General features: G+C 40.4%; 1 protein-coding gene and 1 pseudogene across 17 annotated transcripts; both read left to right on the forward strand.

The window, feature by feature from the left end:
• On the forward strand, positions 1-27,262 carry LOC145505341 (N(6)-adenosine-methyltransferase non-catalytic subunit METTL14-like). 16 transcript variants are annotated; one of them, XR_014052957.1, is made up of 8 exons: positions 1-222; positions 4,255-4,343; positions 4,992-5,079; positions 6,356-6,436; positions 6,785-6,872; positions 16,335-16,525; positions 19,097-21,994; positions 23,893-24,352. XR_014052957.1 is itself a non-coding variant. In XM_081487081.1 (7 exons), exons 1-6 carry the CDS (start codon positions 157-159, stop codon positions 21,991-21,993), a joined length of 537 nt encoding a protein of 178 aa, XP_081343207.1. In that variant the 5' UTR covers positions 1-156; the 3' UTR covers position 21,994; positions 26,517-27,262. The 16 variants fall into 16 exon arrangements, 7 of the variants coding, with proteins under 7 accessions (XP_081343207.1, XP_081343197.1, XP_081343217.1 ...); XR_014052959.1 differs by having other exon boundaries at positions 21,866-22,075; positions 23,481-24,352; XR_014052963.1 differs by having other exon boundaries at positions 21,869-21,994; positions 23,893-24,198.
• On the forward strand, positions 22,327-23,143 carry LOC145505250 (tyrosine-protein kinase RYK pseudogene; annotated as a pseudogene). The gene has a single exon (XR_014052920.1). The product of XR_014052920.1 is annotated as a tyrosine-protein kinase RYK pseudogene (transcript).
• Positions 27,263-27,749: the final 487 nt, after the last annotated feature.

The raw sequence follows: 27,749 nt of genomic DNA on the forward strand, positions 1-27,749 counted from the left end.
GGCCGCGCCGGAAAGGCCTCCTGAGGAGAGGGTATTGGGTACCCGCCTCCTGAAGCGGCTGGAAAATTTTGTGTTCCACAGATTCCGAAGAGAAATTGGGACAAGGATTCATCCGCTAATTGCCAATTTTCGAGGTAGTGGAAAACAAGTCGGGACATGGACAGCCGCTTGCAGGAGATCCGGGAGCGGCAGAAGTTACGTCGACAGCTTCTCGCGCAGCAGGTCCGCGGCCCAGGGAGGGGTCGCGAATACGCGTGCGCGGCGTTCCCCGTCCTTTTCGCCTCGCTTTTCCGCCTCCTCATCTGCCACGGGGCATCCCTTTCTGGTCTCGAGACTTTAATGCTGGGACCTGCCTACCCTCTGTGCCCCGAATCGTTCCCCTTTCATGTTGTGGTCTTTGTGGTGGTGCTAAACCGACCGCCACGCGTGGTCTTCAGCATCATTTATGGAATGCCCGCTAGGTGTCTGGCACAGTGCTCAGTGACGAGGATACAAAACTTGGGTGTTTGTGTATAAGTTATCGCGGTTCACGCGAGGAAAGGGGACTCGTTATCCCCTCAGTTTCTCTTCACTTTTTAAGTAGTCGTTTGTGTCTTGGTTTTCTCGTATCAGCGCCTGATTCATGAGATTGTGGCTTCATTGTGAAATAGGTTTACAGTGTTTTTTTCTGGGATAATATCTAAAGGCCTCATTGGAAGTAGCCTGAGTGTAAATTTTAGGTTCTGCATCATGGGTGTTGCAGTCGACTGTGCTGTGTACCGTATCCTCGTCATTACCCACAGCTAAACGTTTGAATTCTTTTATCAGTCACAACAAATCTCTGAAAGGGGTAGTATTATCTTCACATAATGAAACACAGGCGCCGGTGGTTAACTAACTTTTCCCCCGAGTCGTTAACCGCTAGGCCAGTAAGTTGAACCCAGGTTTGTCTGTCCAAAGCTTATCTTCACTGCTTCTTGTGTGTAAGTTGACACGTGCTGATTAGTAGAGTACACGTGCAGAAAATGCACATGCACATCTTTGCTTAAAGTCAGAGGCTGTGTTTTCCTTTCTACCCCTCGGGTCAGTAAAAGTGATGGGGGAAATGCTCATAAGCTTTAATGAGGAATCTTAATAGTTATTCAAAAATAGTAATTTTTTTCTGTTTTAAGTCTTGGCTTTAGTAAATGAAAATCAAAGATATAGCTTCTTTTATGACATGAAAAGATCTATGGTATAGCGTTTAAAATGTCGGTGTTTAGGGACTTCTCTGTTGGTCCAGTGGTTAGGACTCTGCGATTTCATGGCTGTGGCCTGGGTTCAATCCCTGGTTTGGGAACTCAGATCCCTTAAGTCCCGTGGTGTAAGCCAAAAAAAAAAAAAAATGGGTGTTTGGAATCAGATCTGTTTCTGTGCCTCTGACATTATGATTTTTTGACAAATCAGATATCTTTTTCAAGCCTTCTTTATCCCAATTGCTTTTATCATGTTATGTTTGAAAATATCCAGTGGCTCTTTATTACAACCAAGTAAGATTTTTACACTTAAGTTTTGAATTCAGACCTATATTTGACTCAAAATACATACATAAGGAATTATTTCTTGAATGTCTTACTATGTACCAGGAACTCTTGTAGATGTTGGTAACTCAGCTATGAATAATAGGTTATCCTACCATTAGAGAACTTACATAGTGTACAGCATTTACTAATGGCTACTGTTTATTAAGTCCCTTGTATGTGTCAAAGAACTTGACAAACTTTTACATATGTTATATTTTATCATACAAGTCAGATGCTATCTGGGTCTTATAGATGAAGAAAATAAAGCTCAAAGAATTTCCCTTACACGCTGAAGGTGACAAAACTTAAGTTTGCCAGCTTCAGTGTTAGGCGTCTCAGTGCTCTTTTCAATACACCTGGCTCCTTCTTGGTATAACTGGTTAGAAACCATTCCACCTGGGTGAGGATGGCCAATATCATCAATGGTAGACTTCCACTTTACCAGCAGCCTTTTTTTTTCACTTACTATGTGAACAAGACTGGTTGCTCTCCAGAAAGTTATTTGTGTAATATAATAGACTTTATAATTTTTAAGAAGTGTCCTTTCTTTCTGGTTTCTATCCTTTATGGCACAGCCGTGGTCAGAACTTTGTGATGAAACTTGGTCTGGAACTCCCTGGTTTAGGCTTTTCTCTCTCTGTGTGTCTGTTGTCCTGAATGTTGGGTCCACTACTGTACATCACTAACTCATAAATACAATTCCAGTTGGGTTAATCTTCTACCCTAACTCTGTTTCTTACCCAAAGTTAGTTTTTAATAAGTTTTTTAATAAGTTTTTGTTGATTCATGAACTTCAAAGTAGAGCACAACTCAACGTATATAATTTGCTTGATTTGCTTTTGGCTGCTGGATGAAGATATCAGGTGCAGTGTATAGGCACAAACTATGATTGTGGCCATTGATGCTGCCACCAGTAATTTACACCTGCTTTTTAGCTTGTAGCTTTGTTTTTAAAAATTAATATACTTCCAAAGGATACCAAATTGTCATAATTATTCAAATAATATATTTAGTGCTACCACAGTGGAAATGGCAACCCACTCCAGTATTCTTGCTTGGAAAATTCCATGGACAGAGTAGCCTGGTGGGCTGCAGTCAAGGGGGAATCACAAAGAATTGGACACAACTGAGCACGCACACACCCACCCACCCACGATGGAAAGTCTATTTAATTACTCCAGTCATTCCACAATTAAAAAAAAAAAAATGTTGGAACACAAGATGATTATGTATGTAAGCACAATTTGATCTAAAGCGTTTGTCTTATAAAACATCGTATTCTAATTTAGGCCTTGGCAAGAAATCTCATTGGTTTATTCACATATTTATTGAGCATCTATTATAAGTCAGACTTTATAATAGCTCCTGAACATATAGATATCAACAGGACAGAGTTCTTCCTCAGTGAGCTAACAATTCAATGCGGGGAGAAGTAGACAAAAGTAAACATAAAATAATTGAGGTGTACAAATATAAAATAATATAAATAGGGAATAAACAAAAGTAAAACAAAATTAGTTTGTATTTTTATCTGAATGAGAAAATGAGGAGGTAAGGGAAAAATGGAAGGAGACTACCTATTCTCTCTCTAGTGTTCATAGAAGAACTCTCTGAGAAAGTGACTTGTGTTTATCTGAGAACTGAAGGGAGTGGAGTCAGTCGCTTTCATGGGAAGAAGGTTAAAAAGCATTTCCCCTACAGGAAGTAGATGTGTTTTCTGACAAAACAGAGGAGGGATCAGGAAAATTTTATGGAAGAATTAAAATATCAGAACAGTTAATATATTAGAAGAGATTTATCAGTGGGGAAACTTTAGGGGAGTCATGGAATAGTCTAAAGAGGCAGTGGAAATTAATATAATTGTTTAATAAAAATTGTTTAATAATGACTGGGCGCTAGTATTGTATGCTTTCTCACCTTTTTTGAGCTCAAGGGGCTATTTAATGCAGACTTCCTCATGCTCTTATTGTGCTTAAAAATGTTAAGTGATTCCTCATGGCCTATAAATTGCTTTCTATACCTTTGGTTTGGTTTTTAATTTTTCTGTGAATTGATGCCACAGTTTGTAGCCAGACTTATCTCAACTAGTGATTTGTTTGCATTTGTATTTTGCAAAATTTCCCCAACTGCCAGCCATAATTTGCATAACTATTTTTCAGGTATTTGGAAAGTTTAGTATTGTGCTTGTAATCATTATATAAAGACTTGGTTTGAATAAAACCAAATAGGTATTTATTACAATATGGGATAAATAAGGTATAGCACATGAAGTATATGTACCATATAAAATAAATAAGGAATGGTACACAGATGGATGAAAAGTGTTTAACATAATGCCTATCAAACTATAAACACTGTTAGCTGCTTTTTTTTGTTACTATTACTACTACGTGTTTTATTATTTACTTTAAAAGAAGATTGGCTCAAGTTAATTGTTTTGATATACTGATATAACTATAAGTTATACTGATATAACTTAAAGCATAAAATACTTTTCAGCTGTCCAAATCATTCTTAAATAACGTGGTTTTGTTTCAAGGTACTTCTGTTTTTCCTGCAAGGTCAATAGTCCGTTTGCTTGCTATGGTAGTTAGGGATAGTTCTTTCTTTCTTTTTTTTTTTTTTAATATTTGATGTATTAAATGCTGCTACAGATGGCTAGAAAGGATATTCAGCGCATTGTGTTCTAATTTTGATTTTTGCCTTTTCTCAGTTGGGAGCTGAAAGTGCCGACAGCATTGGTGCTGTGTTAAATAGCAAAGATGAGCAGAGAGAAATTGCTGAAACAAGAGAAACTTGCAGGTCAGTAGAATAATTGCTTTTTATAAGCGATATGTTAATATTTGCAAAAGGATCATTGCTTTAATAAACAATAATCTTAGGTATCAAGTATGTTGTTATGATAAGCATCAGCATACCAATTTGGAAAACATTGATTTTTATTGTCTATGAGTTATGAAATGCTTATTTTCTTAATATAAGTTCTCATTTATGAACTAGTTAGAAAATGGAATGTTAGACTGAGAATTAGCTTATGTACCATATATAATTTTATTTTAAAAATCCTTATTTAAAAAAAAGTACTTTACCCTAAAAGTGATACTCATTTGATAGTTCATAAAGCATTTAGAATTTTTCAGTATTGTAGTTACCAATTAGAACATCAATTTCACTCAAGACAGATTAGAATGGTATGTAATGTAGAAATTTCTCTTTGCCATACATACCTTATAAAAACTTATTTTCTCATTTGGTTGATTTCTCAAAAATAAAGTACAAAGTTATTAATCAGGTTGTGATACTTTTAAAATTTATAAACCAAGTGAATGGATACTGTTTAGTCAGGAAAAATTTGTCTTGTTCTGTCTTTTTAAAACTGTTCTTTAATATTAATGGATGCATGTATACATCTTATGTATTTGTGAGTGATATTTCAGTTTTAATTTTCAGGGCTTCCTATGATACCTCTGTTCCAAACGCAAAACGTAAGTATCAGGATGAAGGAGAGACAGATGAAGACAAGATGGAAGAATACAAGGCGAGTAGAGAATGGGGCAATGTTTTGGGCAAGAGAAAAATAAGTCCTTACAATCTGTAGAGTCTTATTTAGGAAAACAAATTTGACAAAAGTTGAATTTTAACAAAACACTAAATAACGTCAGTAGCATATATGTCACCACTTATATCAATTTACATCAGGTGATGTATGTAAAGCACTAAGCGTAATGCCTAGTAAGCTCTAGGCAACAACATTCTTAAATAAGAGCAAGGAGGTAGATGTACCAGTAACGTTGGATAATTGGATCAATTTTCAGGAGGCTACACTGTCTTTTGTGAGTTGTATTATTCCATCTTAACAATATAGGGTAGTGCAATTAAAATATTTTGAGAATCCATGGGCTAGATGACAGTGTAGAAGCATTTTTAACAGAGGCCCAAGCAAAAAAACCCAACTTCTGAACTTGTAGTTGCATTATTTAGGTGAAAAAAAAGTAAAGGGCAAAAAACCTATCTCCATTTTTTCGAATTAATTGTTATACAGCTGTATTTAACAAATGAGAATAAATAGTTTGAGTAAATCTCTAAGTATAATTACCTAATTTCATAAAAACTATGTTGTGTGTTGGGCTTCCCTGGTGGCTTAGTGGTAAAGAATGTGCCTGCCAGTGCAGGAGACATAAGAGATGTGGGTTCAATCCCTGGGTTTGAAAGATCCCCTGGAGGGGAAAATGGCAACCCACTCCAGTATTCTTGCCTAGGAAATCCCACTGACAGAGAGGCCTGGCAGGCTACAGTCCATGCGGTCGCAAAGAGTTGGACCCATCTTTGTGAAACAAAAATATTGTGTGTTGGTTGCATTTGATGTATTCTAATATATAACTTAAATATTTGTGATTATGTTAGATTAAAGCATATACACTTCCTAATATTTTAACATTTTTGACCTATAAAATAGCGATTTCTTTTGGTTTGCTCTAGTAGAAGTAAAATTGCCCCATTGGTGGGCCTGTCTTTCATGATTTAAGCTAAATTCTAATAATTTAAAGTATTATATCTAAGGTAAATATAGATAACTTAGTCAACAGAATTAGTAGTTATAGACAGTTATTATTGAGAATGAAAAGGAAATTTTTATTATAAACATAGCTAGTTACAGGTAATGATAAAGCAAAGACTTCAATGTTTGACTTTAATGGTAATTTGAAAAATTTACGTCTTAGGGAAATAAAATATTTATGAGTCTTAATACTTACGATATAATACATAAGATTCCTCTTAAACATAAAATATCTACTTAATCTTCCTTTTTTAAGGATGAATTAGAAATGCAACAGGAGGAAGAGAATTTGCCATATGAAGAAGAGATTTATAAAGATTCTAGTACTTTTCTTAAGGTAAATAATTTTCAAATCTTTTAACTTTTCATGTTTCAGCCCTTTGCCTGAAAAGATTTTAAATACTTATTTATGTTCAAGATTTTTTTTCAGTTATTGAGGGATCATTTTTATTGTAAAATAAAATATCATTTAAAATTATTCATGAAATGCTCTTCTGATGCTTGGCTATTAATGTCTGTAGATAACTGAATTGTAAACTATCATTTTAGTAGTGATGTTTTTTATTTTTTAAATCTATCAGTTAGCTTATATTTTGCTTGGCCTCATAATAAAAAATAAAGCTCCGAGTTAATGTATCTGTCATCAGAGTGAAAGCTATTAATTTAATTTTGACTTTTTCTTTAGGGAACACAGAGTTTAAATCCCCATAATGATTACTGCCAACATTTTGTAGACACTGGACATAGACCCCAGAATTTCATCAGGGATGTAGGTATGTCTGATTTGTTGGGAATATGCGATTGCCGGCTGTTGGTTACATGCATGTAATTTATCCATTTTGTGGTTTATTTCTAACAAAATTACTTTTTCCTGGCATGGCTTTAATTCATAGTACTTCTTGTACACTGTCTTTTTCCATCAAGCAGTGTTGCTTTTTTCCTTTTTCCTTCCTTTCCTTCATTTTGTTTCTGTGATTATCCCTCATTTTTATTTTGCCTTTATTTATTCCTTCTTTGATGCTCTTCCTTTCTTTAGGTAAATCTGATTTTTTGACCTATGTCATTTTCCTTTCCTCTAAGAATTTTTTTTTTTAACGTTTCTTGCAAGATAGGCCTACTAGCAACAAATTCCCTCAGTTTTTGTTTCTCTGAGAAAGTCTTTATTTCTCCTTTTGAAAGATTAATTTTGTAAAGTACAGAATTCTGGATTGGTGTTTTCTTTCTTTCAATACTTTAAATATTTTACTTCACTCTCTTTTTGCTTGCTTTTTTCTGAGAAGTTGGATATAATTCTTAACTTTGTTCCACAGTAGGTTTTTTTTTTTTTCCTGGTTTCTTTCAGGACTTTTATTTTCTATAGCTTGAAAATGATATGTGTAGGTATAGTTGAGTTTTTCCCTTTTTTGATATGTATCCTGTTTGGTACTCTCTGAGCTTCCTATATTTGGGGTTTGATGTCTGACATTAATTTGTGAAATTTTTAGTCATTATTTGTTTATTTTTGACTTCCTCAGATCTTAGTTGTGGCATGTGAGCTCACTGTTGTGGCTTAGTAGTTGTGGTACATGGACTTAGTTGTCATGCCGCATGTGGGGTCTTAGTTCCCCAATCAGGTATCGAACCGCCATCCCCTGCATTGCAAGGTGGATTCTTAATGCCTGGACCACCAGAGAAGTCCCCCCAGTTATTATTGATTCAGATATTTCTTCTGTTCCTCTGGTTTTTCTCTTCGTCTGATATTTCCATTACACCTTTTGTAGTTATCTTATGTTCCTTGGATAGTCTGACTTTTTTCCCCCCAGTTTTTGTTCTATTTACTTTTCAGTTTTTGAGATTTCTGTTGAGATATCCTCAAGCTCAGATTCTTTCCTCAGCTGTGTTCGGTCTACCAGTATGCTCCTCAGAGGCAGTATCCCTGCATTTTTAAAACAGCTTGATTAAGATAATTCATGTACTATACAATTCACCCATTTAAAGAATATAATTTTTTAAAGTATCTACAGGTTTGTGCAACCATCACCACCATCTAATTTTAGACCTTTTTTTAAAATTGAGGTATAGTTGACTTACAATCTTATATAAGTTTTAGGTGTACAAATAGTGGTTCACAATTTTTAAAGTTTATACTTTATTTATAGCTAATATAAAATATTGGCTATATTCTCTTTGCTGAACATTATGCTTGTAACTTATTCATTACATATATAGAAATTTGTATTTTATAATCCCTGCCCCCATTTTGCTCTCCCTCTTCTATCCCCACTGGTAACCACTAATTTGTTTTCTGAGTCTGTTTCTTTTTGTTATATTCACTAGGTTGCTCCTTATTTTTTAGATTTCACATATGAGTGATAATATATGGTATTTGTCTTTCTGACTTATTTCACTAAGCATAATATCCTCCATGTTGTTGCAAATAGTGAAAGATACAATCACTTTTTATGGCTGAGGAGTACTCCATTGTATATGTGTATGTACCACATCTTTATCCTTTCACATGTTGATGGGCGCTTAGGTTGCCTCCATATCTTGGCTATTGTAAATAATGCTTCTGAGAACATCGGTGCCTGTGTCTTTTTGAATTAGTGTTTTTGTTTTTTTCATATACATACCCAGGAGTGGAATTTCTGTATTCATATAGTTACTTCTATTTTTAGTTTTTTGGAAAAACAGTATGATAGTTCCCTACTGTTTTCCACAGTTGCTACATACATTCCTACCAACAATATTACACATCCTTAGAACATTTTTATCTCCCCTAAAGAAACTCAGTACTCAAAAAAAAAAAAAAAAAAAGAAACTCAGTACTCAATCATTAGCAGTCAGTTTCCATTCCTTCTCACACAGTTGCCGGCCCCCCCCCCCCCAACCAGGCTTAAATAACCATTCATTGACTCATTATCAGTTTGCCTATTCTAGACATTTCATATAATTGGACTCATACAATGTGATTTTGTGACTGGGCTTTTTTCACGTAACATAGTGTTTTCAGTGGCCATTGATGTTAGCAGCGTGTAGAAGTATTTCCATTGTAAGTATATACCACATTTTGTTTATTCATTTGAATTGTTTCCACTTTCTGACTTGACAACTCTCCTGCTGTGAATATTCATGTAGAGTTTTTGTGTGAATGCATGCTCTCATTTCTCTTGGGTGTATACCTGGGAGAGAATTACTGGGTCATGTGATAGTTCTACATTTAACTTTTTGAGGAACTGCAAATCTGTTTTTCAGAGCAGCTGTACTGTATATATTTTTACTAACAATATGTGAGGGTTCCAACAATATTTCAGGTATCATTGACACTTTCTATTATCTGTCTTTATAGTTATAGCTATACTAGTGAATATGAAGTAGTATTTCATGTGGTTTTGATCTGCATTTCCCTAGTGACTAACGATATTAAAAATCTTTTCCTATGCTTATTTTTCCATTTAAATACCTATTTTGGAGAAATGTCTAAAAGCTTTTTTTTTAGGTATTTGACTTTTTATTATTTTATTGTAAGAGTTCTTTATATATTCTCAGTGTATGTATTCTCTTTATATATTCTCCTTTATCAGATGTATGATTTGCAAATATTTTCTCCCATTCTGTGGGTTGTCTTTTCGCTTTTTTGATGGCACCCTTTGCCACACAAAAATTTTATTTTGATGTAATCCAATATACTTTTTCTTTTTTTGCTTGTAAGCAACATGTGGAAACTGATTTTAATGTTTTCATGGTCACAATTTAGATGTAGCACAAAAAGTTATAATAAGGGTGAGATAAGCCAATTACAGAATGACAAAAATGCACGCACTTAAAGAGGTACTTAAAATATCAGTAGTACATATATAAATACATACACTTTTATGAGCTACCTAAAATAGTGATTCTCACAGAAGAAGAGAATACAGCAGTGGTTGTCAGAGGCTGGAGAGAGAGGAAAATGAGAAGTTGTTGTGCAGTTGGCATAAAGTTTCAGTTATGCAAGATAAATTAATTCTGTAGATCTTGATGATCAGTCGCTCAGTTATGTCTGACTCTGTGACTCCATGGACCACAGCGTGCAAGGCTTCCCTGTCCTTCACTGTCTCCTGGAATTTGCTCAAACTCATGTCCATTGACTTGGTACTGCCATCCAACTGTCTCAACCTCTGCCACCCCTTTCTCCTCCTGCCGTCAGTTTTCCCAGCATCACTTTTCCAGTGAGTCAGCTCTTTGCATCAGGTGGCCAGAGACAAGCCTGTTGGCTTTGTCTCCCGTTTGCCTCTGGTGACATTTATGCAGCTGGCTCTCCCGGGTCAGGTGTCTGGTGAACCCCGAGGAGCTGTCCTCCATGTGGTGGAATGCTGTCCACATCATAGCCCCAGCTTCTGAGGGGGCTTGGAGATGCCTCACTGTGTGTGTTCAGACTTACTTTTTTCCCTATTAACCTGCATCTGACTCTGAGAACTGCTGTAGATGGGGGCAGCTGGAGGTGCAGTAAAGTGAACACAAGGGAGGCCGGGCTGGGGAGCCTCCGGGGAACGAAACCTCACAGATTGCAGAGATAACGTCCTTGTCTGTCCTCCCAGAAAGCACAGACGCATGTCTTGGCTGGCTGTCTGACCGATTTGTTCGTCTTCCATCTCTTCCCTCCCAAGCATCCACAAGCTGCAGGAGAATGTGTTTCAAGAACACCAGACCCTCAAGGAGAAAGAGCTGAAAACAGGACCCGAAGCCTCGCACGGCTACGGAGGGAAGTTCGGCATGGAGCAAGACAGGATGGACGAGTGCCGCCCCACATGGTGTCAGGGTCCTGGGATACTTGACCTCGCCGTGGTCAGCAGGGTTGTTACTCAGCCCTCCCCCTCCGTTGAAAAGTTGGGAGTCCACTTGTTGAGGACGAGATTTGCCAGAAGTAACCCTCTCTCAATTGACCTTAGCCAAGAAGGGCTGCGGTTTCTGAAGCTCTCTTCAGATTTTGAGTTGCTGGGGAGGGAGGTGTGTTGGAAAGCCTGGAGCTGGAGATCAGGTCCTACCATAGGCCAGCTGTGTGACCAGGACAGAGGCCCGCAGGCGGCCAGACTGCCGGCATGGTCGTCACCTGTGGTTCAGGCTGCAGCCTTAGTGGTTCCCATCTGCAGCCCAGAGCTGAGTTTCAGCACCTGGTTTCATGTCAAGGCTGGAAAGTCAGCCACCTGGCGTGCTGCTGTCCTTTCCACACTTGGTGACCTTCAGAGAGGACCCTGGCCACCGGCGTCAAACTGTGGCCCACCAGGCTGAGGACAGGCAGGTCTAAGTAGGTGGGACTGAAGCTGTTAACAGTGCAGCATCCTTTGCTAGTACTCGGAGAGGGGCTGGATCAGCTGGGGGCTGTGTCCGCCCTGCAGAGAAGGCAGTAGACTGGAGCAGGTGTGCTGCATCTGCAGTGAAATGGGTGTGCATTTCCCAGGCTGGGTAACTTGAGATGTCTGCCTTTACTCTGTGCTGAGGTATCAGCTGGGGTCGGGTTCCTCTGTAATTCCACCCCGTCCCCCTTGTGCCCGGATCGGACTCAGCCAGCAATGACAGGGCTTGTCGCACTCGTGAGCCAGCACCTGCTTGAGAGAGGGGTGCCTCCCACGACCAGTGTCATCCCTGCTTCCCGCAGTGCTCTGCCTGGTGCTGACTGTCTGATAAGAAATAGAGTCTAGTCAGTGTAAGACCAAGGCCAGTCTGGGGGAGAAAGCTGTTTTGATCAGAAAGTTGGGAGAATCGCTAAGCTTTCACTCTGGCCCTATTTTTGGAACAGTTCTCTCTGACTTCTTAGTGCTGAAGAGTCTATGGCTATTATTGGGCTTCCCAGGTGGTGCTAGTGGTAAAGAACCTGCCTGCCAATGCAGGAGGTGCCAGAGACTGAGGTTCGATCCCTGGGTCAGGAAGATCCCCTGGAGGAGGAAAGAGCAAACCACTCCAGTATTCTTGCCTGGAAAATCCCATGAATAGAGGAACCTAGCAAGCTGTGGTCCATAGGGTCACAAAGAGTCGGAACGATGAAGTGACTTAGCACACACCCACTCATGACTGTTATTTCTGATTATTGAAGTCCTTGATAAAGGCAGCCAGAGTGGTGGGTGGGGCAGATGGAAGCAGGGGTTAGTTCACTCAAGAACAAGCCAGAAACATCAACTCCCTCTTAGTGTCTTTTCCTCTAATCCACTTCTTTCCTCTTTCAGGCTATTTACATTTAATATATTTAAAACCTAACCAAGGAGGTAGCTGAGAAGTATAAATCAATAGAACAGAATAGATGGCTATAAAATGGACCCCAAACTTGTATGTTTCCTTAATTTTTAACCAATGTGTTAAAACGGTTCAGTGAGGTAAGCAAATTAATTTCAACTAACGGTGATGGAACTTCCCTGGTGGTACAGTGGATGAGAATCTGCCTGCCAATGCAGGGGACACCAGTTCAATCCCTGGTGCAGGAAGATTCCACATGCCCCAGGGCAACTAAGCCCATGCACCACAGCTACTGAGCCCAAGCTCTAAAGCCCACAAGCCACAGCTACTGAACCTGAGTGCTGCAACTACTGAAGCCTGTGTGCCTAGAGCCTGTGCTCTGCAACAAGAGAAATCACTGCAATGAGAAGCCCATGCATCACAACAGAGTAACCCCCACTTACCACAACTGAAGAAAGCCCATGCAGTGAAAAAGAGCCAGTGCAACCAAAAATAAATAAGTGAACAAATGGTGATAAAACAATGGCTATCAACACAGGGACAAAGGCATAAGAACCCCTATACTATATCATACTCAAAAATCAATTTGCAATAAATCATTACCCACTCCTGAAGACTAAACCAGTGAAGGTTCTTGAGAAAAGCCTAAGAGACTATATTTGTAACTTGACATTGGCTAAGTATTCTTAACAGAAAAATTGATAATTAAGTTTGTCATGGTCTGTTTTAAAAAATACATATTATCATAACATTTATTGTGTTAACCGTTTGTAAGTGTACAGTTCAGTACTACTGGGCTTCCCTGGTGGCTCAGACAGTAAAGAATTTACCTGCAATGCAGGAAACTGCGGTTAGAGCTCTGGGTTGGGAAGATCCGCTGGAGAAGGAAATGGAAAGCCACTCCAGTATTCTTGCCTGGAGAATCCCATGGACAGAGGAGCCTGGCGGGCTGCAGTGCATGGGTTCACAAAGAGTCAGACATGACTGATCGACTAACACTTTCACTTTACTTTTCAATACTATTAAGTATACCCACATATCCTCATCCAGCATTTTTTCACCTTGCAAAACTGAAACAACTTCCCATTTCCCCTCCCTGCAATCCCTGACAATCACCATTCTATTTTTTGCTTCTGTGAATTTGGCTACTGTGGTTACTTCATATAAGTGGAATCAAATGGTAGTTGTATTTCTGTGACTGGCTTATTTTACTCAACACAATGTCCTCAAGGTTCATCCATATTATAGTATGTGCCAGAACTTCCTTCCTTTTTAAAGCTGAGTAATAGTCCACTGTATGGGTAAACCACATTGTGTTCATTCCTTTATCCCTTGATGGACACTTGGATTGCTTCTACCTCTTACTGTGAATAAGGCTTTCATGAACATGGGTGTGTAAATATTTCTTTGAGACTCTGCTGTTAGTTCCTTTGTATATATACTCAGAAATGGACTTGCTGGATCATATGGTAATTCTATTTTTTTTTTTTTTTTTTTGAGGAACTGCCATACTTTTACCATAGAGGCGGCACCATTTTATATTTTCACCAACAATGCATAAGCATTCCAGTTTCTCCACATCTTCACCAGCACTTGTTTTTTAGTTTTTCATAGTAGCCAACCTAACTGGTGTGAGGTGATATCTCACTGCAGTGTTGATTCGAATTTCCCTTACGATTCATGATGTTTCCCTAACTATCCATGAATCTTTCATAGCCATTTTAATCATAGTTGTCAAAAGCTGGAAATAGACCAAGCATCTATCCACAGACACTAGATAAACAATGTGATGGAATTGGAATATATTTATTCAAGGAAATACCATTTATCAATAAAAGGGAAGAAATACTAATACATAAAACAGCACAGACAAATCTCCACGTGGTGAGTGAAAGAGGGCTTGCACAGATGGACTTATTTAAAATTCTGTTGTTGACAAAACCAATCCATGATGAAAAAATAATTGCCTCTAGGAGTGGTTTTCCAGAGTAGAATCTGGGAATGGACACAAAGGAATATTCTGTGGTAATGCTCATATTTTGTGATCTAGAGAGGATTTGTGTTGGCTTCCCTGGTGGCTTAGCTGTAAAGAATCGCCCTGAAATGCAGGAGATGAAGGTTTGATCCCTGGGTGGGGAAGATCCCCCTGAAGTAGGAAATGGCAACCCACTCCAGTATTCTTGCTGGGAAAATTCCATGGACAGAGGAGCCTCACGGGCTACAGGCCATAAGGTTGCAGAAGAATTGGGACACAACTCAGTGACTGAGCATGCACAGAGGATTTGGGTTACACAAATGTATATATTTATTACAATTTATTGAATAGTGTACTTAAGAATCATGCATTTCACTGTTTCTTAATTATATCATTTAAGAACTGTAAACTAATATTGAATTCAAGTGACTTTCCATAATACATCCTTCAAATCCAAATATTAATATCAACACATTCCTATCTAATCCTCAAACACCATACAGTTTTTTGAGGTGACATCGTGTCAGGCACCCCTTTAAACCAGAAGTTCATTACTTAATGTGTGATCCTGTGTCCTGAGATTTTTTTTTAAGAATATGCAAATATATAATGTGCTGCAATTCATGGGGTCGCAAAGAGTCGGTCACGTCTGAGCAACTGAACTGAACTGAAATATATAACCAATAAAGGTTAAAATGTAAAAATGAGAGACAGAATACATACATATGTTCAAATAGTTTTTTAGTAAGATTAAATATTAATGATGTTATCTCTAGTTGAGGGAATCTGCATTCTTATTTACAAAATAAGAAAATTTTTTATTGCCCAATTTTCTAGAATAAATATCCTTTATTTTACAACAGGAGAAAAGAACACAGGGGAGATTGTCAGTTCAGTTCAGTTGCCCAGTCGTGTCCGACTCTGCAACCCCATGAACCACAGCACGTCAGGCCTCCCTGTCCATCACCAACTCACTGAGTCCACCCAAACCCATGTCCATCAAGTCGGTGATGCCATCCAGCCATCTCATCCTCTGTCGTCCCCTTCTCCTCCTGCCCTCAATCTTTCCCAGCTAGGTGTATGTTAATTGATAAGTCCCAAAAAGCCAAAGGACAAACAGCATATAATTGTTGTGTCTTCCTATTAAATTGACTCTTTTATCATTATGTAATTACCTTCTTTGTCTGTTTTGACCATTTTCAACTGAAATTCTATTTTGTGTGATGTAAGTATAGTCAGTCCTCTCTTTTGGTTATAATTCATATAGAATATTTTTTCCATTCCTTCACTTTCATCCTCTATTTCAGCTTAAGTCTAAAGTGGGTCGTTGGAGATAACATAATAGTTGATTTTATTTCTTTGATTCATTCTTCCTCTATGTCTTTTTATTGGTGAGTTTAATCCATTTGCTTTTGAAATAATTACTGATCCAAGTAGTGGCTTAATACAGCCATGTTGTTGATTTCTTTCTGTTTTGTGGTTCTTTGGTTCTTTTCCTTTCTTACTGTCTTCCTTTGTGGTTTGGTGAATTTTTTTGTGGTGGTAGGCTTTGATTGCTTTCTCTTTATCTTTTTGGATCTGCTCTTTTTTTCATTGTGACTATCATGAGACTTCCATCAGTATTAGTGGAGGAGACTTCTAAGATTTTCTTTTGCCCTTATAAATAATCTTAGTGTAACTGGAAACTAAAATTTGGATGAGGAACTAAGAAGACAGCATATAGGGGTCTCCAAAGCATATCCAGGTGAAAAAAAAAAAAAAATTCAGTGTGTTTCCAATTAGCTCTGTTCCTTTTTCAGCCTCATACCGTTATTTTAGGGTCTCTGAAGTCCCAAGTATAAAGGGAATGGCACTAATGTTTGAGTGACTTCTGCTTTTTAATTTTGTAGGGGCGTATTTTAGGATGGCCCTGTACTACTTGTGTGTGTGTTTGTGTGTGCACGTATGTATATCTTTGTGTGTGCGTGTCTGTGTTCCTAATTTGACCCTTCCAAAAGTACCAGTAGGATGTTTGTTTAGGATGAAAACTCATAGAAATTCTCTTAAATATAAAATCTTTTCTAAATCAAAGGATCTGCTCTGTGGCCAAAGTTGTTCCCAAAGATAGCCTAGAAGAAAAAAATTTAAGTTGCTGCAAGGTAGCAAAAATGAAGCTCTGGGCCCTCCACAAAAATAAGATGCCTTCAATCAAGGACTCACTAATCTCTAATCCTGGATGGATGATAATGAGACTGGAAGTCGCAGCATGAGAAAGATAATGAGGTAAAAAAGAATTGGGATTTTGACAACCCCATGAAAGCTGGCAACTGCCAGTAAGAATATTAGGCTCATGTGTTCCTTGTCTCAGGTCCCCTACCTCACAGTTGGTCCCTTCTAGACTCATACCCAACAAATATGTAAATGTCAGGTAGAAAACCAGAGAGAATGCTAATTTCTAAAACCATACCCTAAGGATATAAAATCAAGGTGGAGAGAGAATCTCGTGGTTTTACGGTCTGATGGTCTGATGGTCTAGAGTAATTTGTCTACAAAGATGCCTCCCTGGTAAAGACCACAGAGTCACATGTCTGTGAGGTCAGTTTGTGGAGAAGGCAGTGGCAACCCACTCCAGTATTCTTGCCTGGAGAATCCCAGGGATGGGGGAGCCTGGTGGGCTGCCGTCTATGGGGTCACACAGAGTTGGACACGACTGAAGCGACTTAGCAGCAGCAGCAGCATGAGGTCACTTTGAACCATTGGCTTATAAAACTGTATTAACCTGCTCAGGCTATCATAACAAAATATCACAGACTGGATGACTTTAATAACAAATTATTTCTCATAGTTCTGAAGGCTGAGAAAGTCAGGAACAAGGTTCTAGAAGATTAATTTCCTGGTGAGGGTTCTCTTTCTGACTGCTAAAGTTACACCTGTAAGAGTGTTGGCTCAAATGGGAAATTCCCTGGGAGAGGGAATTTGGCAGCTGTATTTTCTGATAATGACATTCAAATAAGAGTTCTTTCTGCATCTGCTATGATGAATATTTTCCATTTAAAGTAATCATTTTGCCACCCTTATGGACTGTTGGCCCCTTCACCTCTTTCTTCCTCATACTTATAGGCATGTCTCATTTTCTCTAAAGGGATAAGGACCTCAGTTACAATGTTGGTGAGGTTTTTTACACATCATTAAGCAATTCTCTGACATCAACTGAGTGTCCTACCTTTAACTCAATTTTTAAAAGAGATAAGACTGAGTGACTTACCCCTACCCCTACCCAAAGATACCGTCAGATTCCACAGGCTAGTGGCTCAGGCCTACGTGACTGCCTTCTGCTTCAGACAATTCCAGATGACCAGTTTACTATAAAAGGCAGTAACTCAGGAAAAAATTGGAAGAGTTGCACTGGGCAAGATAAGTGGGAAGGTGCACTGCACTTCTGTGCTCTCCCAGCGCCCCACTTTTCCACCACCTCCAGGTGTTCATGAGCCCAGAAGCTCTCTGAACCTTCCTTTTCTGTTTTTGTTTTTTTTTTTTGAGGCTTCATAACTTAGGAATGATTGATTAAACTATTGGCCATCCATGATTAAACTCGGTCTATAATCCTGCCCTCCTAGAGGGGGAAGATGGGGTGGAACTGAAAATTCCCAACTCTCCTGGCAACCAGTTTCCCTCCTCAGGTGGTCTAGGAGTTTTTCCAAAAGTCATTTTTTTTTCTGCCTTTGTTTTCTTATATTTATTTATTTTTGGTGGTACCACATGGCATGTGGGATCTTAGTTCCCTGACTGAGGACTGAACCCTCACCTCCTGCATTGGAGGAGTGGAATCATAACCACTGGACTACCAGGGAAGTCCCTACAAGTCACCTGCATGGCTCTCATGACTAAGGAAATTCATCACTTAGGGTTTTAAGGAGCTCTGTGCCAGAAACTGGGATGAAGCTCAAACACAGATTTCTTAATATAAAGCACAGTATCACACTCTCCTAGCTGAATCACTGCTAGAAAGCCTTTCTTTTTCTTTTTTAGCTTTAAAAATATTTATTTGTTTATTTTGCCTATGCTGGGTATTAGTTGCTACAGGCAGGCTTTCTCTAGTGGCAGTGAGTGGGGGCTGTTCTCTAGCTGTGGCGTGTGGGCATCCACTAGGCTTCTCTTGTTGTGGAGCACAGGCTCTAGGGCTCTCCAGGAAAGTCTTTTCTCTTGACAGTTGTCCCTCTTCTTCACTTACTCTGATGATCCTGTTGGAGCTCTGAAATCTGCCCAGGTCAAGTCACTTCCCAGGAGTTCAAACCCTCCCCATGCCTCCAAGAGAATGTTCAGGCAATGTCTTGTCAGGTGGTATTTGCTTCATTTCCCTGGGTCACCAAACTTTCTCATACCAATGACCATTTTACTCTATCCCACTAGTCTAAACAATTAACCAAAGGAAATCATCATAGATTATAAAAACATTTATGTACAAAAATGTTTCTTGAAGCGTTATGTAAAATATCAAGCACATTGCAAGAATCCCTATAGAATTCCGGTTGAGCAAATGACAGTTTACCCATAGAATGTAATCTCAGAGAGTTATTAACATAATGTTGTAGCAAGATAATTAATGATACAAAGCATAATCAAAATACGGCAGGAGGAATACATGAGATGATGAAAATATTTTGTGGTTTTGAGAAGTCTAAAATTTTGGGATCCTTCTCTCTTCAAATGGTTCCAGCTGAGCATAAGCTAAAATTGTAACTTGCCTATCATGAATAGGATACAACAGAAGTGGCAGTATATGACTGCAAGGACTAAGTCATAAAAGGCATTGTGGCTTCCTCCTTCCTCTCTCTCTTGGATCACTCTCTCCAGGGAGGCCAGCTGCCCTGACATGAAGATATTCAAGCAAGCCTTTGGACAAGCGCCTGCAGGAAATGACTGAGTCCTCCTGCCAAGAGCCAACAAGCAATGGAGGTTTCTTCAGTAGCCCTGTGATGAGCCATCTGGGCATAGACCCTCCAGCCCCAGTCAGTCTTTCAGCTGACTACAGTCCAATGACTACTTGACCACAACCCACGAGACACTGAGCCAGAACCACCCAGTTAAGTCATTCCCAATCCACAAAAGCAATTAGATTATGAATGCTTGTATTTTTGAGCTTCAACATTTTCAGGAGATGTCTAGGCAGCAATAGCTAACTATTACAGTGACCATGATGCAACAAGGACCCAGATACCATCAAGTCACCCAATCTCACTCTTTCCCTCTCACCTCTGTCCCTCCCTCCTATCCATTCATCTGTGTCTAAAAAAATCCATAGGGACTTCCCTAATGGTGCAGTGGGTAAGAATTCTCCTGCCACTGCAGGCGACACAGGTTTGATCTATGGTCTGTGAAGATTTCACATACCTCAGGGTAGCTAAGCCTACATTCACAGTTACTGAGCCTGTGCTCTAGAGCCCACAAACAACAACTACCAAGCCGATGTGCTGCACCTACTGAAGCCTTTGTACCTAGAGCCTGTGCTCTGCAACAAGAGAAACCATCACTCATGCATCACAATGAAGAGTAGCCCCTGCTCATCACAACTAGAGAAAGCCCATGCAAAGCAACCAAGACCCAGTGCAGCCAAAAATAAAGAAAGAAAAAAATTTTTAAATGCACTAATACGCTGAGAGTGCTATATCTAGATGATGGAAAAACAGTGAGGTTTTTATATATATGTATCATTTTAATCTTCTGCAGCAAATATATCTAACAAAACATGATAAATATTATTTTAAAATATACAATGTTTGACCCTGTTTATAAGAGAGGCCTTTTTAATATGATACAATTTAATGTAATTATTTCTCCCAACAAACCAAATGCTTGTAAGCAAGCATTACCTTGAACAATGCTAATTTTTTTTAGACATGAACCAATCTTTTTTTTTAAAAAAAAAAAATTTCACTTATTTATTTATTTTTGGCTGCACTGGATCTTATTGCTATGCTCAGGCTTTCTCTAATTGCAATGCATGGGCTTCTCATTGATGTGGACTCTCTTGTTTTGGAGCATGGGCTGCAGGGCATGTGGGCTTCAGTAGTTGTGGCACACCGGCTTAGTTGCCCCATGGCATATGGGATATCCCTGAATCAAGGATGGAACCTGTGTCCCCTGCATTGGCAGGTGGATGCTTAACCACAGGCCCAACATCGAAGTCCTAAAAACAAATTTTTTTTTTTGAAAGGGGAATTCCAGCCAGTTTCTACATTTACAGTAATCACAGTGATTCAACAGTAACCGAGTGAATTTATTCAATGGTCCCATACACTGAGCATTCAATATACGTGACTTTAATCCTCATTTGTTGTTGTTCAGTCACTCAGTTGTGTCTGACTCTGTGACCCCATGCACCACAGCATGCCAGGCTTCCCTATCCTTCACTATCTCCCAGAGTCTGCTCAAACTCATGTCCACTGAGTCGGTGATGCCATCCAACCATCTCCTTCGCTGTCACTCCCTTCTCCTCTTGCCCTCAATCTTTCCCAGCATCAGGGTCTTTTCCAGTGAGTCAGCTCGTCCCATCAGTTGGCCAAAATCCTTGTCTTCCAAAGGACTCTCATGAGTCTTCTCCAGCACCTCAAATGATCTAGAAAAATAATTAGTATGAAATTATTGCCATTTTAACCACCTCCTGAACGTGCCTTGCTTTATTTTAAAGAAAACTAATTTCTAGATTTCCTGCTTTTGCTTAGAAGAAGGTAAGAGTTACATAAGCATCCATCTTGAGCAGGCTGACCAAGAAATGCATCCTGGCCTAGGTCTCTAGCTAGGAACTGGGGTTTGTGCAGTGGGGTGAGAAGGTAGAGCTCTTCAGAGCCTTTGTGTGATTGTGGCTTTAAAGGGTAGTCACAGGTCTAGAGCAAGCTTGACTTTCGGCCAAAGCACCTCATGTTATTTTCAACTATTATAAAAGGAAATGAAAGGGAATAAGATTTTTTAAAAGCAGGATGGTTGTGTAGAGTCTTTGAGCAAAGCAAAAAGGTTTTTTGACTTATTTATTTTTTTCCTCCTCCTATTTATAGCCAGATCAAATTCTTGAGAAATCTAGGTAAGGGGCCGAAGTTGAGGTTAATTTGTGTTAAATCCAGGAGAATTGGAGGAAGCCAGGAAGATGGAAGAAGAAGTGGATGGGGCTGCAATCAATAAAATTGGCACCCTTCTGCATCACACCCCTTTGAAGTTTGTCTTCAGTCAGTCCCTCCCGCTAGCCCCATGAGGACAGGAGAGTGACTCAGCTCTGCCCACTGAGTACAGGGGTGGTTGGCCCAGGTGATCTGCCCTGTGTTAAGAAATTGGGTCTGCAGCCTAGCACACAGGGCATCAGACCCATCCATTCTGCGTGTTTTGGCAAAAATGGCTGAGGATCACAGTCCAACAAATACCAAAGCTGCTTCTGATTCCAGACTCACTCCCGAGTGCATTTTCTTCTAGAGTGTGATCAGGCTCCCTCCTGAGTGCACTTTGTCTCAGATTGCATAATAAGCATTGTTTTGTTTAAAGCATTGTTTTGCATTGTCGCTTCTGAACTATGTTGATGATATCTTATCTGACATAGCAATGGGGTTTGGTTTTTTGTTTTTATTTTCACTCAAGCAGAGTTCTGTCTTCAAAGAAGACAGAAGAATGACCTGAGAAGTGTCACTCTTTTGGAGGCCAAAGCTAAGGTGAAGGATATTGCAATATCCAGGGAGAGGAGAACTCTAAAAGATGAACTTCAGTAAGGTAATTTTGAGCATATTTTCCATGGGATTTTAGTAGATGAAAAAGATCCAAATATGGAGAAGGAGATGGCAACCCACTCCAGTATTCTTGCCTGGGAAATCTCATGGACAGAGGAGCCTGGTGGCCTACAGTCGATGGCATCACAAGGAGTCAGACACAGCTTAGCAACTGAACAACAACACACAATCAGGCAGATTGTGATTTGGGGAAACACTGCTTGATGGAAATGTAGAATAAAATGGAGAGTGAAGTGACCTAGCAATATGGAGCATAGAGTTTTGGAAAAAATTAAAAGTGTATAAAATAATAGTTGCAAACATTCAAACAATAAAGTCTGTGGCTAAAGGAAAAAAAGAAAAAGATCCAAATAAAGAAAACCAAGTATTTGTAAAAACAGTTAAAGATCAAGCTCCTGAAATTCAGGTGACAATGATGCTCACTGAGAGTTGTAAGCTACGAGGTCTTCATCATGGAAATCTTCTTCCTATCACCAGGGTGTGTATAGAAGGAGAAAATCCCACGGGGCTATTGCCTTACATGAATTGGGGGAATCTTAGATTGTTTTTACGGCAGCGCCAATTAGTAGAGGCCCGTAATCCACAGGCAGTTTCTCAACAAGACTTGGTTCACATGACTGTTCAGATTGCCTGGGGAATGAGCTATCTGGCCAGAAGGGAAGTCATCCACCAAGATGGGGCTGCTAGGAACTGTATCACTGAGGAAACACTTCAAGTTAAGATCCCAGACTGCCGTCTCCAGAGACTTGTTCCCCATGAACTATCATTGCCTAGGGGACAACGGAAATAGGCGGGTTCGGTGGACAGCCCTTGGAAGTCTGGTTAATAATGAGTTCTCCAGTGCCAGTGACCTGTGGGCCTTCAGAGTGATGCTGTGGGAGCTAGCTCTTGACTCGGCCAAACGCCCTACACGGACATGGACCCCTTTGACATGGCTGCGGGCCCTAAAAGGTGGTTCCCGCATTGTCCTGAGGAAATGTTTGCTGTGATGGCTTGTTGCTGGCCCTTCGATCCGGAGGAGAGATCCCAGTTCTAGCACCTAGTCACGTATAGCCGCCTCTGCCACGTCCTAATGATTACAGATGAGTTGCTAATTGCACTCCATGTTCAGCTATATATCTTGAAAGAAAAAGATCAAAGAATTTATGCACCTGCCTTAAAACCACCACAGGTAAATATTATTAATGATCTTGTTTATTCCTCTTAACATTTTTAAACACTTTTTTAAAAACATTTTTTCATTTCATTAATTATTTTGCTACAATGTTACTTTTGATAACTCCCTAACATATTGTATGGGTCTAACACCAGTAACTTAACCAGAATCCCATTGGGAACATTTTAATTATTTTGAAGTTTTTGACATTTGAATAATACTACAAAAACATTTTGGCACATAAATGTCTATATGTGTGTTAGTCACTCAGTCGTGTCCGACTCTTTGCAACCCATGAACTGTAGCTTGCCAGGCTCCTCTGTCCATGGGATTCTCCAGACAAGAATATTGGAATGGGTTGCCATTCCCTTTTCCAGGGGATCTTCTCAACCCAGGGATTGAACCCAGGTCTCCTGCATTGCAGGCAGATTCCTCACCATCTGAGCCACCGGGGAAGCCCAAATGTCTCTATAATCCATGATTATTTAACAAGGCTAATAGGTAGACTAAAATGGTCATTAGTGTAGAAATGATTTCAGCAACTCAGAGAATGGAGCGAAAGCTAAGCACTTAATAAGACGTTGTCTGGACACTCTCCAGGGAGGGAGGGGTGGAAATCCTGGGAAGTGGTTTGAATCAAGAAGATTCCAGACTCCTATGGGATTGTAGTATAAATGGAAGACAGAGACGGCTGTCAAAGCAAGAGACCTTTTGCTGTGATTCAGCAGGGAGAGCATGAGGTGTGCCCAAGGAGACAGAAAAGACAAACCAAAGGAAGAGTTGAGAAGTCAAGTGCTGAGACATGGTAAAACCTGAGTCTGAGGAGTCAAGAAAAACAGGCAAAGATGACTCAGGACCCAGGAAAGGGATGGGTGAAAAGTCACTTCATGTTTTTGTGGAAATCTATTTCAAAGACTGAGTTTTGTATTTTCTATTTGTCCAGCTCAAAATATTTAGGGATGTCAAAAAATCTTTAAAAGTTTATATGTATTTAATGAAATTCCATAGAGTAAATGTTTAACATCCAGGCAGAGAGACTGTGTGCACCCTGCTTATCTTTACTACTGGGGACAAATTTCTGGCCTTTCATCCTATTTTTTCAGTTTATAAAATGGACATGACATTTTCCAGATTTGCTTAAAGTTTAAGTTTTTGGAGTAAAGATTGTGGGCAACTTTGCTTAAAGGCTGTTTGAATGGTTAATAGGACTTCCCAGGTGGTGCTAGTGGTAAAGAACCCTGCCTGTCAATGCAGGAGACCTAAGAGATGCTGGTTTGATCTCTGGGTCAAGAAGATCTCTGGAAGAGAGCATGGCAGCCCACTCCAGTATTCTTGCCTGGCAAATCCCATGAACAGAGAAGCCTGGTGGGCTAAGGTCCATAAGGTTGCAAAGAGTTAGACATGACTGAAGCGACTTAGCATGCAGCAAGCGCAAATGGTTGACACGCCTTAGAAGGGAGAGGTTGGCTACTGCCCTGTAGGAACTAGAGGTTGTCCCCTGCCCATCAGGGCCATGTGCTCACATTCTAGGCTTCTTTCCTTCAAAAGAGACTTTGTTTCTATTCCAGAAGAAAATACAGGATCTTTCTTACTGAGGAGAGCAGGAGTAGATGTGTCAGCCATCTGTTTAAGCTCTGAGTTTCATAACCTGGAATTTATGCATAAACCCCCCTGCACACACAGGTACATGTGCCTCTACTCTCTCCCCCCATGGGGAACCAGGGATAAGTTTACTCGGCAACGAGACAGTCTGATCCTTGATCCAGAGATCTCGCAGTGGGATGGTGTGTGTACTGTTGGCTAGCATGTATGTTTGTATACATACATATACACTTGTATACTGATATATACATGCTACCCAGGTATACGTGCACACTCATAAAGACTCACATAAATAACTGTGGCAAGGTAACTCATTAACTCGCAAGTAGGATCTCAGACCTGTCAGAGTTTCAGACAAAAGACTGAGATATGGATCAACAGAAGCAGTGGGATGTCTCAAGATCAGGGTAAAAGGATGGTGACTTCCCCCCTCAGGTCGCTCACTTGCTCTGATGAAACAAGCTGCCATGTTTTGTGCAGCCCTGTGGAGAGGCCCGGGCTTCCCTGGTGGCATTGGGCTAAAGAACCCGCTTGCCATTGCTGGAGACCTAAGAGATGCCAGTTCAATGCCTGAGTCGGAAAGATCCCCTGGAGGAAGGCATGGCAACCCACTCCAGTATTCTTGCCTGGAGAATTCCACAGACATAGGAGCCTGGTAGGCTACAGTCCATGGGGTTACAAAGAGTCTGACATGACTGGGTGACTAAACAATAACGAGAAGCCCACATCACAAGGACAAAGGATAGCCTCCTGCCAACTGCCCCCAAGAACTGAATCCAGCCCCCACCTCATGTGTAAGCTTGGAAACAAGTCCTTTGAAGGGACCACAGCCCCAATCTGGTGAGACTCTATCAGAGAACCAAACTACACTGAACCATTAGAAATGGTGATGTAATAAAGGATGTGACAAACCTAGACACTGTATTAGAAAACAGAGACATCACTTTGCTGACAAAGATCCGTCTGGTCAACGCTATAGTATTTCCAGTAGTCATGTACGGATGTGAAGTTCAGTTCAGTTCAGTCACTCAGTCGTGTCCGACTCTTTGCAACCCCATGACTCTCAGCACGCCAGGCCTCCCTGTCCATCACCAACTCCAGGAGTTTACCCAAACCCACGTCCATCGAGTCAGTGATGCCATCCAACCTCTCATCCTCTGTCGTCCCCTTTTTCTCCTGCCCCCAATCCTTCCCAGCATTAGGGTCTTTTCCAATGAGTCAACTCTTCGCATGAGGTGGCCAAAGTATTGGAGTTTCAGCTTCAACATCAGTCCTTCCAATGAACAACCAGGACTGATCTCCTTCAGGATGGACTGGTTGTATCTTCTTGCAGTCCAAGGGACTCTCAAGAGTCTTCTCCAACACCACAGTTCAAAAGCATCAATTCTTCAGCACTCAGCTTTCTTTACCGTCCAACTCTCACATCCATACATGACCACTGGAAAAACCATAGCCTTGATTAGACGGACCTTTGTTGGCAGAGTAATGTCTCTGCTTTTAAATATGCTATCTAGGTTGGTCATAACCTTCCTTCCAAGGAGTAAGCGTCTTTTAATTTCATGGCTGCAGTCACCACCAGCGGTGATTTTGGAGCCCAAACAAATAAAGTCTGACACTGTTTCCACTGTTTCCTCATCTATTTCCCATGAAGTGATGGGACGAAATCTTAGACGGGACCATGATCTTAGTTTTCTGAATGTTGAGTTTTAAGCCAACTTTTTTACTCTCCTCTTTCACTTTCATCAAGAGGCTCTTTGAAAATAGGACCATAAAGAAGGCTGAGCACCGAAGAACTGATGCTTTTTAACCGTGGTGTTGGAGAAGTCTCATGAGAGTCCCTTGGACAGCAAGGAGATCAAACCAGTCAATCTTGAAGGAAATCAACCCTGAATATTCATTGGAAGGACTGATACTGAAGCTGAAGCTCCAATACTTTGGCCACCTGATGGGAAGAGCCGACTGACTTGAAAAGACTCTGATGCTGGGAAAGATTGAAGGCATGGAAAGAAGTGGTCGACAGAGGATGAGATGGTTGGATGGCATCACCGACTCAGTGGACATGAGTTAGAGCAAACTCTGCGAGATGATGAAGGACAGGAAGTCTGGCATGCTTCAGTCCATGGGGTCACAAAGAGTCGGACATGACTGAGTGACTGAACAACAAGAATAAGGCTGTAGTTTTACAACACTAAGTTTTAGGGGAGTTTCCACTAATACATGCTCTTACCTATCCTGCAAAACTGCTCAGATGCATCCCATATGTGTCTTTATCCTGTAAGCCACCAGGGAAGCTCAAGCCTATTGATTATGTAATATTGCCCCTAACATCCTCAGCTTCTCATAAAGCGTTAACAGACACGAAAACAAATGGAGGCCCAGTCAGTCTTATCCATTCAAGGACAACTTAGATGATTTGATATAGGGGTCTCACACAGGCAACACTGCTTTTCAAGAATTTATTTTAAAGTAATTATAAATTCACCTCTTTCTCCTGATTTGTGATCTAAAATTCTTTTCTTCCCAATCTTGATGTAATATGTAATCGTTCACAGGCAGGAGTGGGGGCAGTCAAGGGGGTGTACAGCTCTGCACTAGCACCTTTGCTCTGGGGAAGGGGACAGGGGTGGGACCACGGGGCTCCCCCAGGAAACCTAGGTGGGTGGGGGATCTACCCTAAGGCCCCAAGGTCCAGGGGAAGGCAATTGGGTCTCCATGAGGTTGCAGGGCTGAGCCACCAGACCCACTGTGATGAGAATGCAGAAAGGACAGCAGGGACAGAAGAGGAATGTGGCCCCGGAGTGGCAGGAGGCTCACAAGTGAGGGGCCACAGAAGAACCCCAGCAAGCAGGGCCCCACCAACCCTTCCCAACAGCTCTTGTCAGAGCCAGTCTGCACCTCCAGGGAGCCCAGCAGGCCCAGATAGGACTCAGAGACACCACAGAGGGGAGGCTGTGCAGGAGCCCAGCCAGGCTGGAGCCTC

This window comes from Giraffa tippelskirchi, chromosome 1, assembly GCF_054371585.1.
Source record: "Giraffa tippelskirchi isolate mGirTip1 chromosome 1, T2T-mGirTip1v1.2.pri, whole genome shotgun sequence".
Classification (NCBI taxonomy): Eukaryota; Metazoa; Chordata; class Mammalia; order Artiodactyla; family Giraffidae; genus Giraffa; species Giraffa tippelskirchi.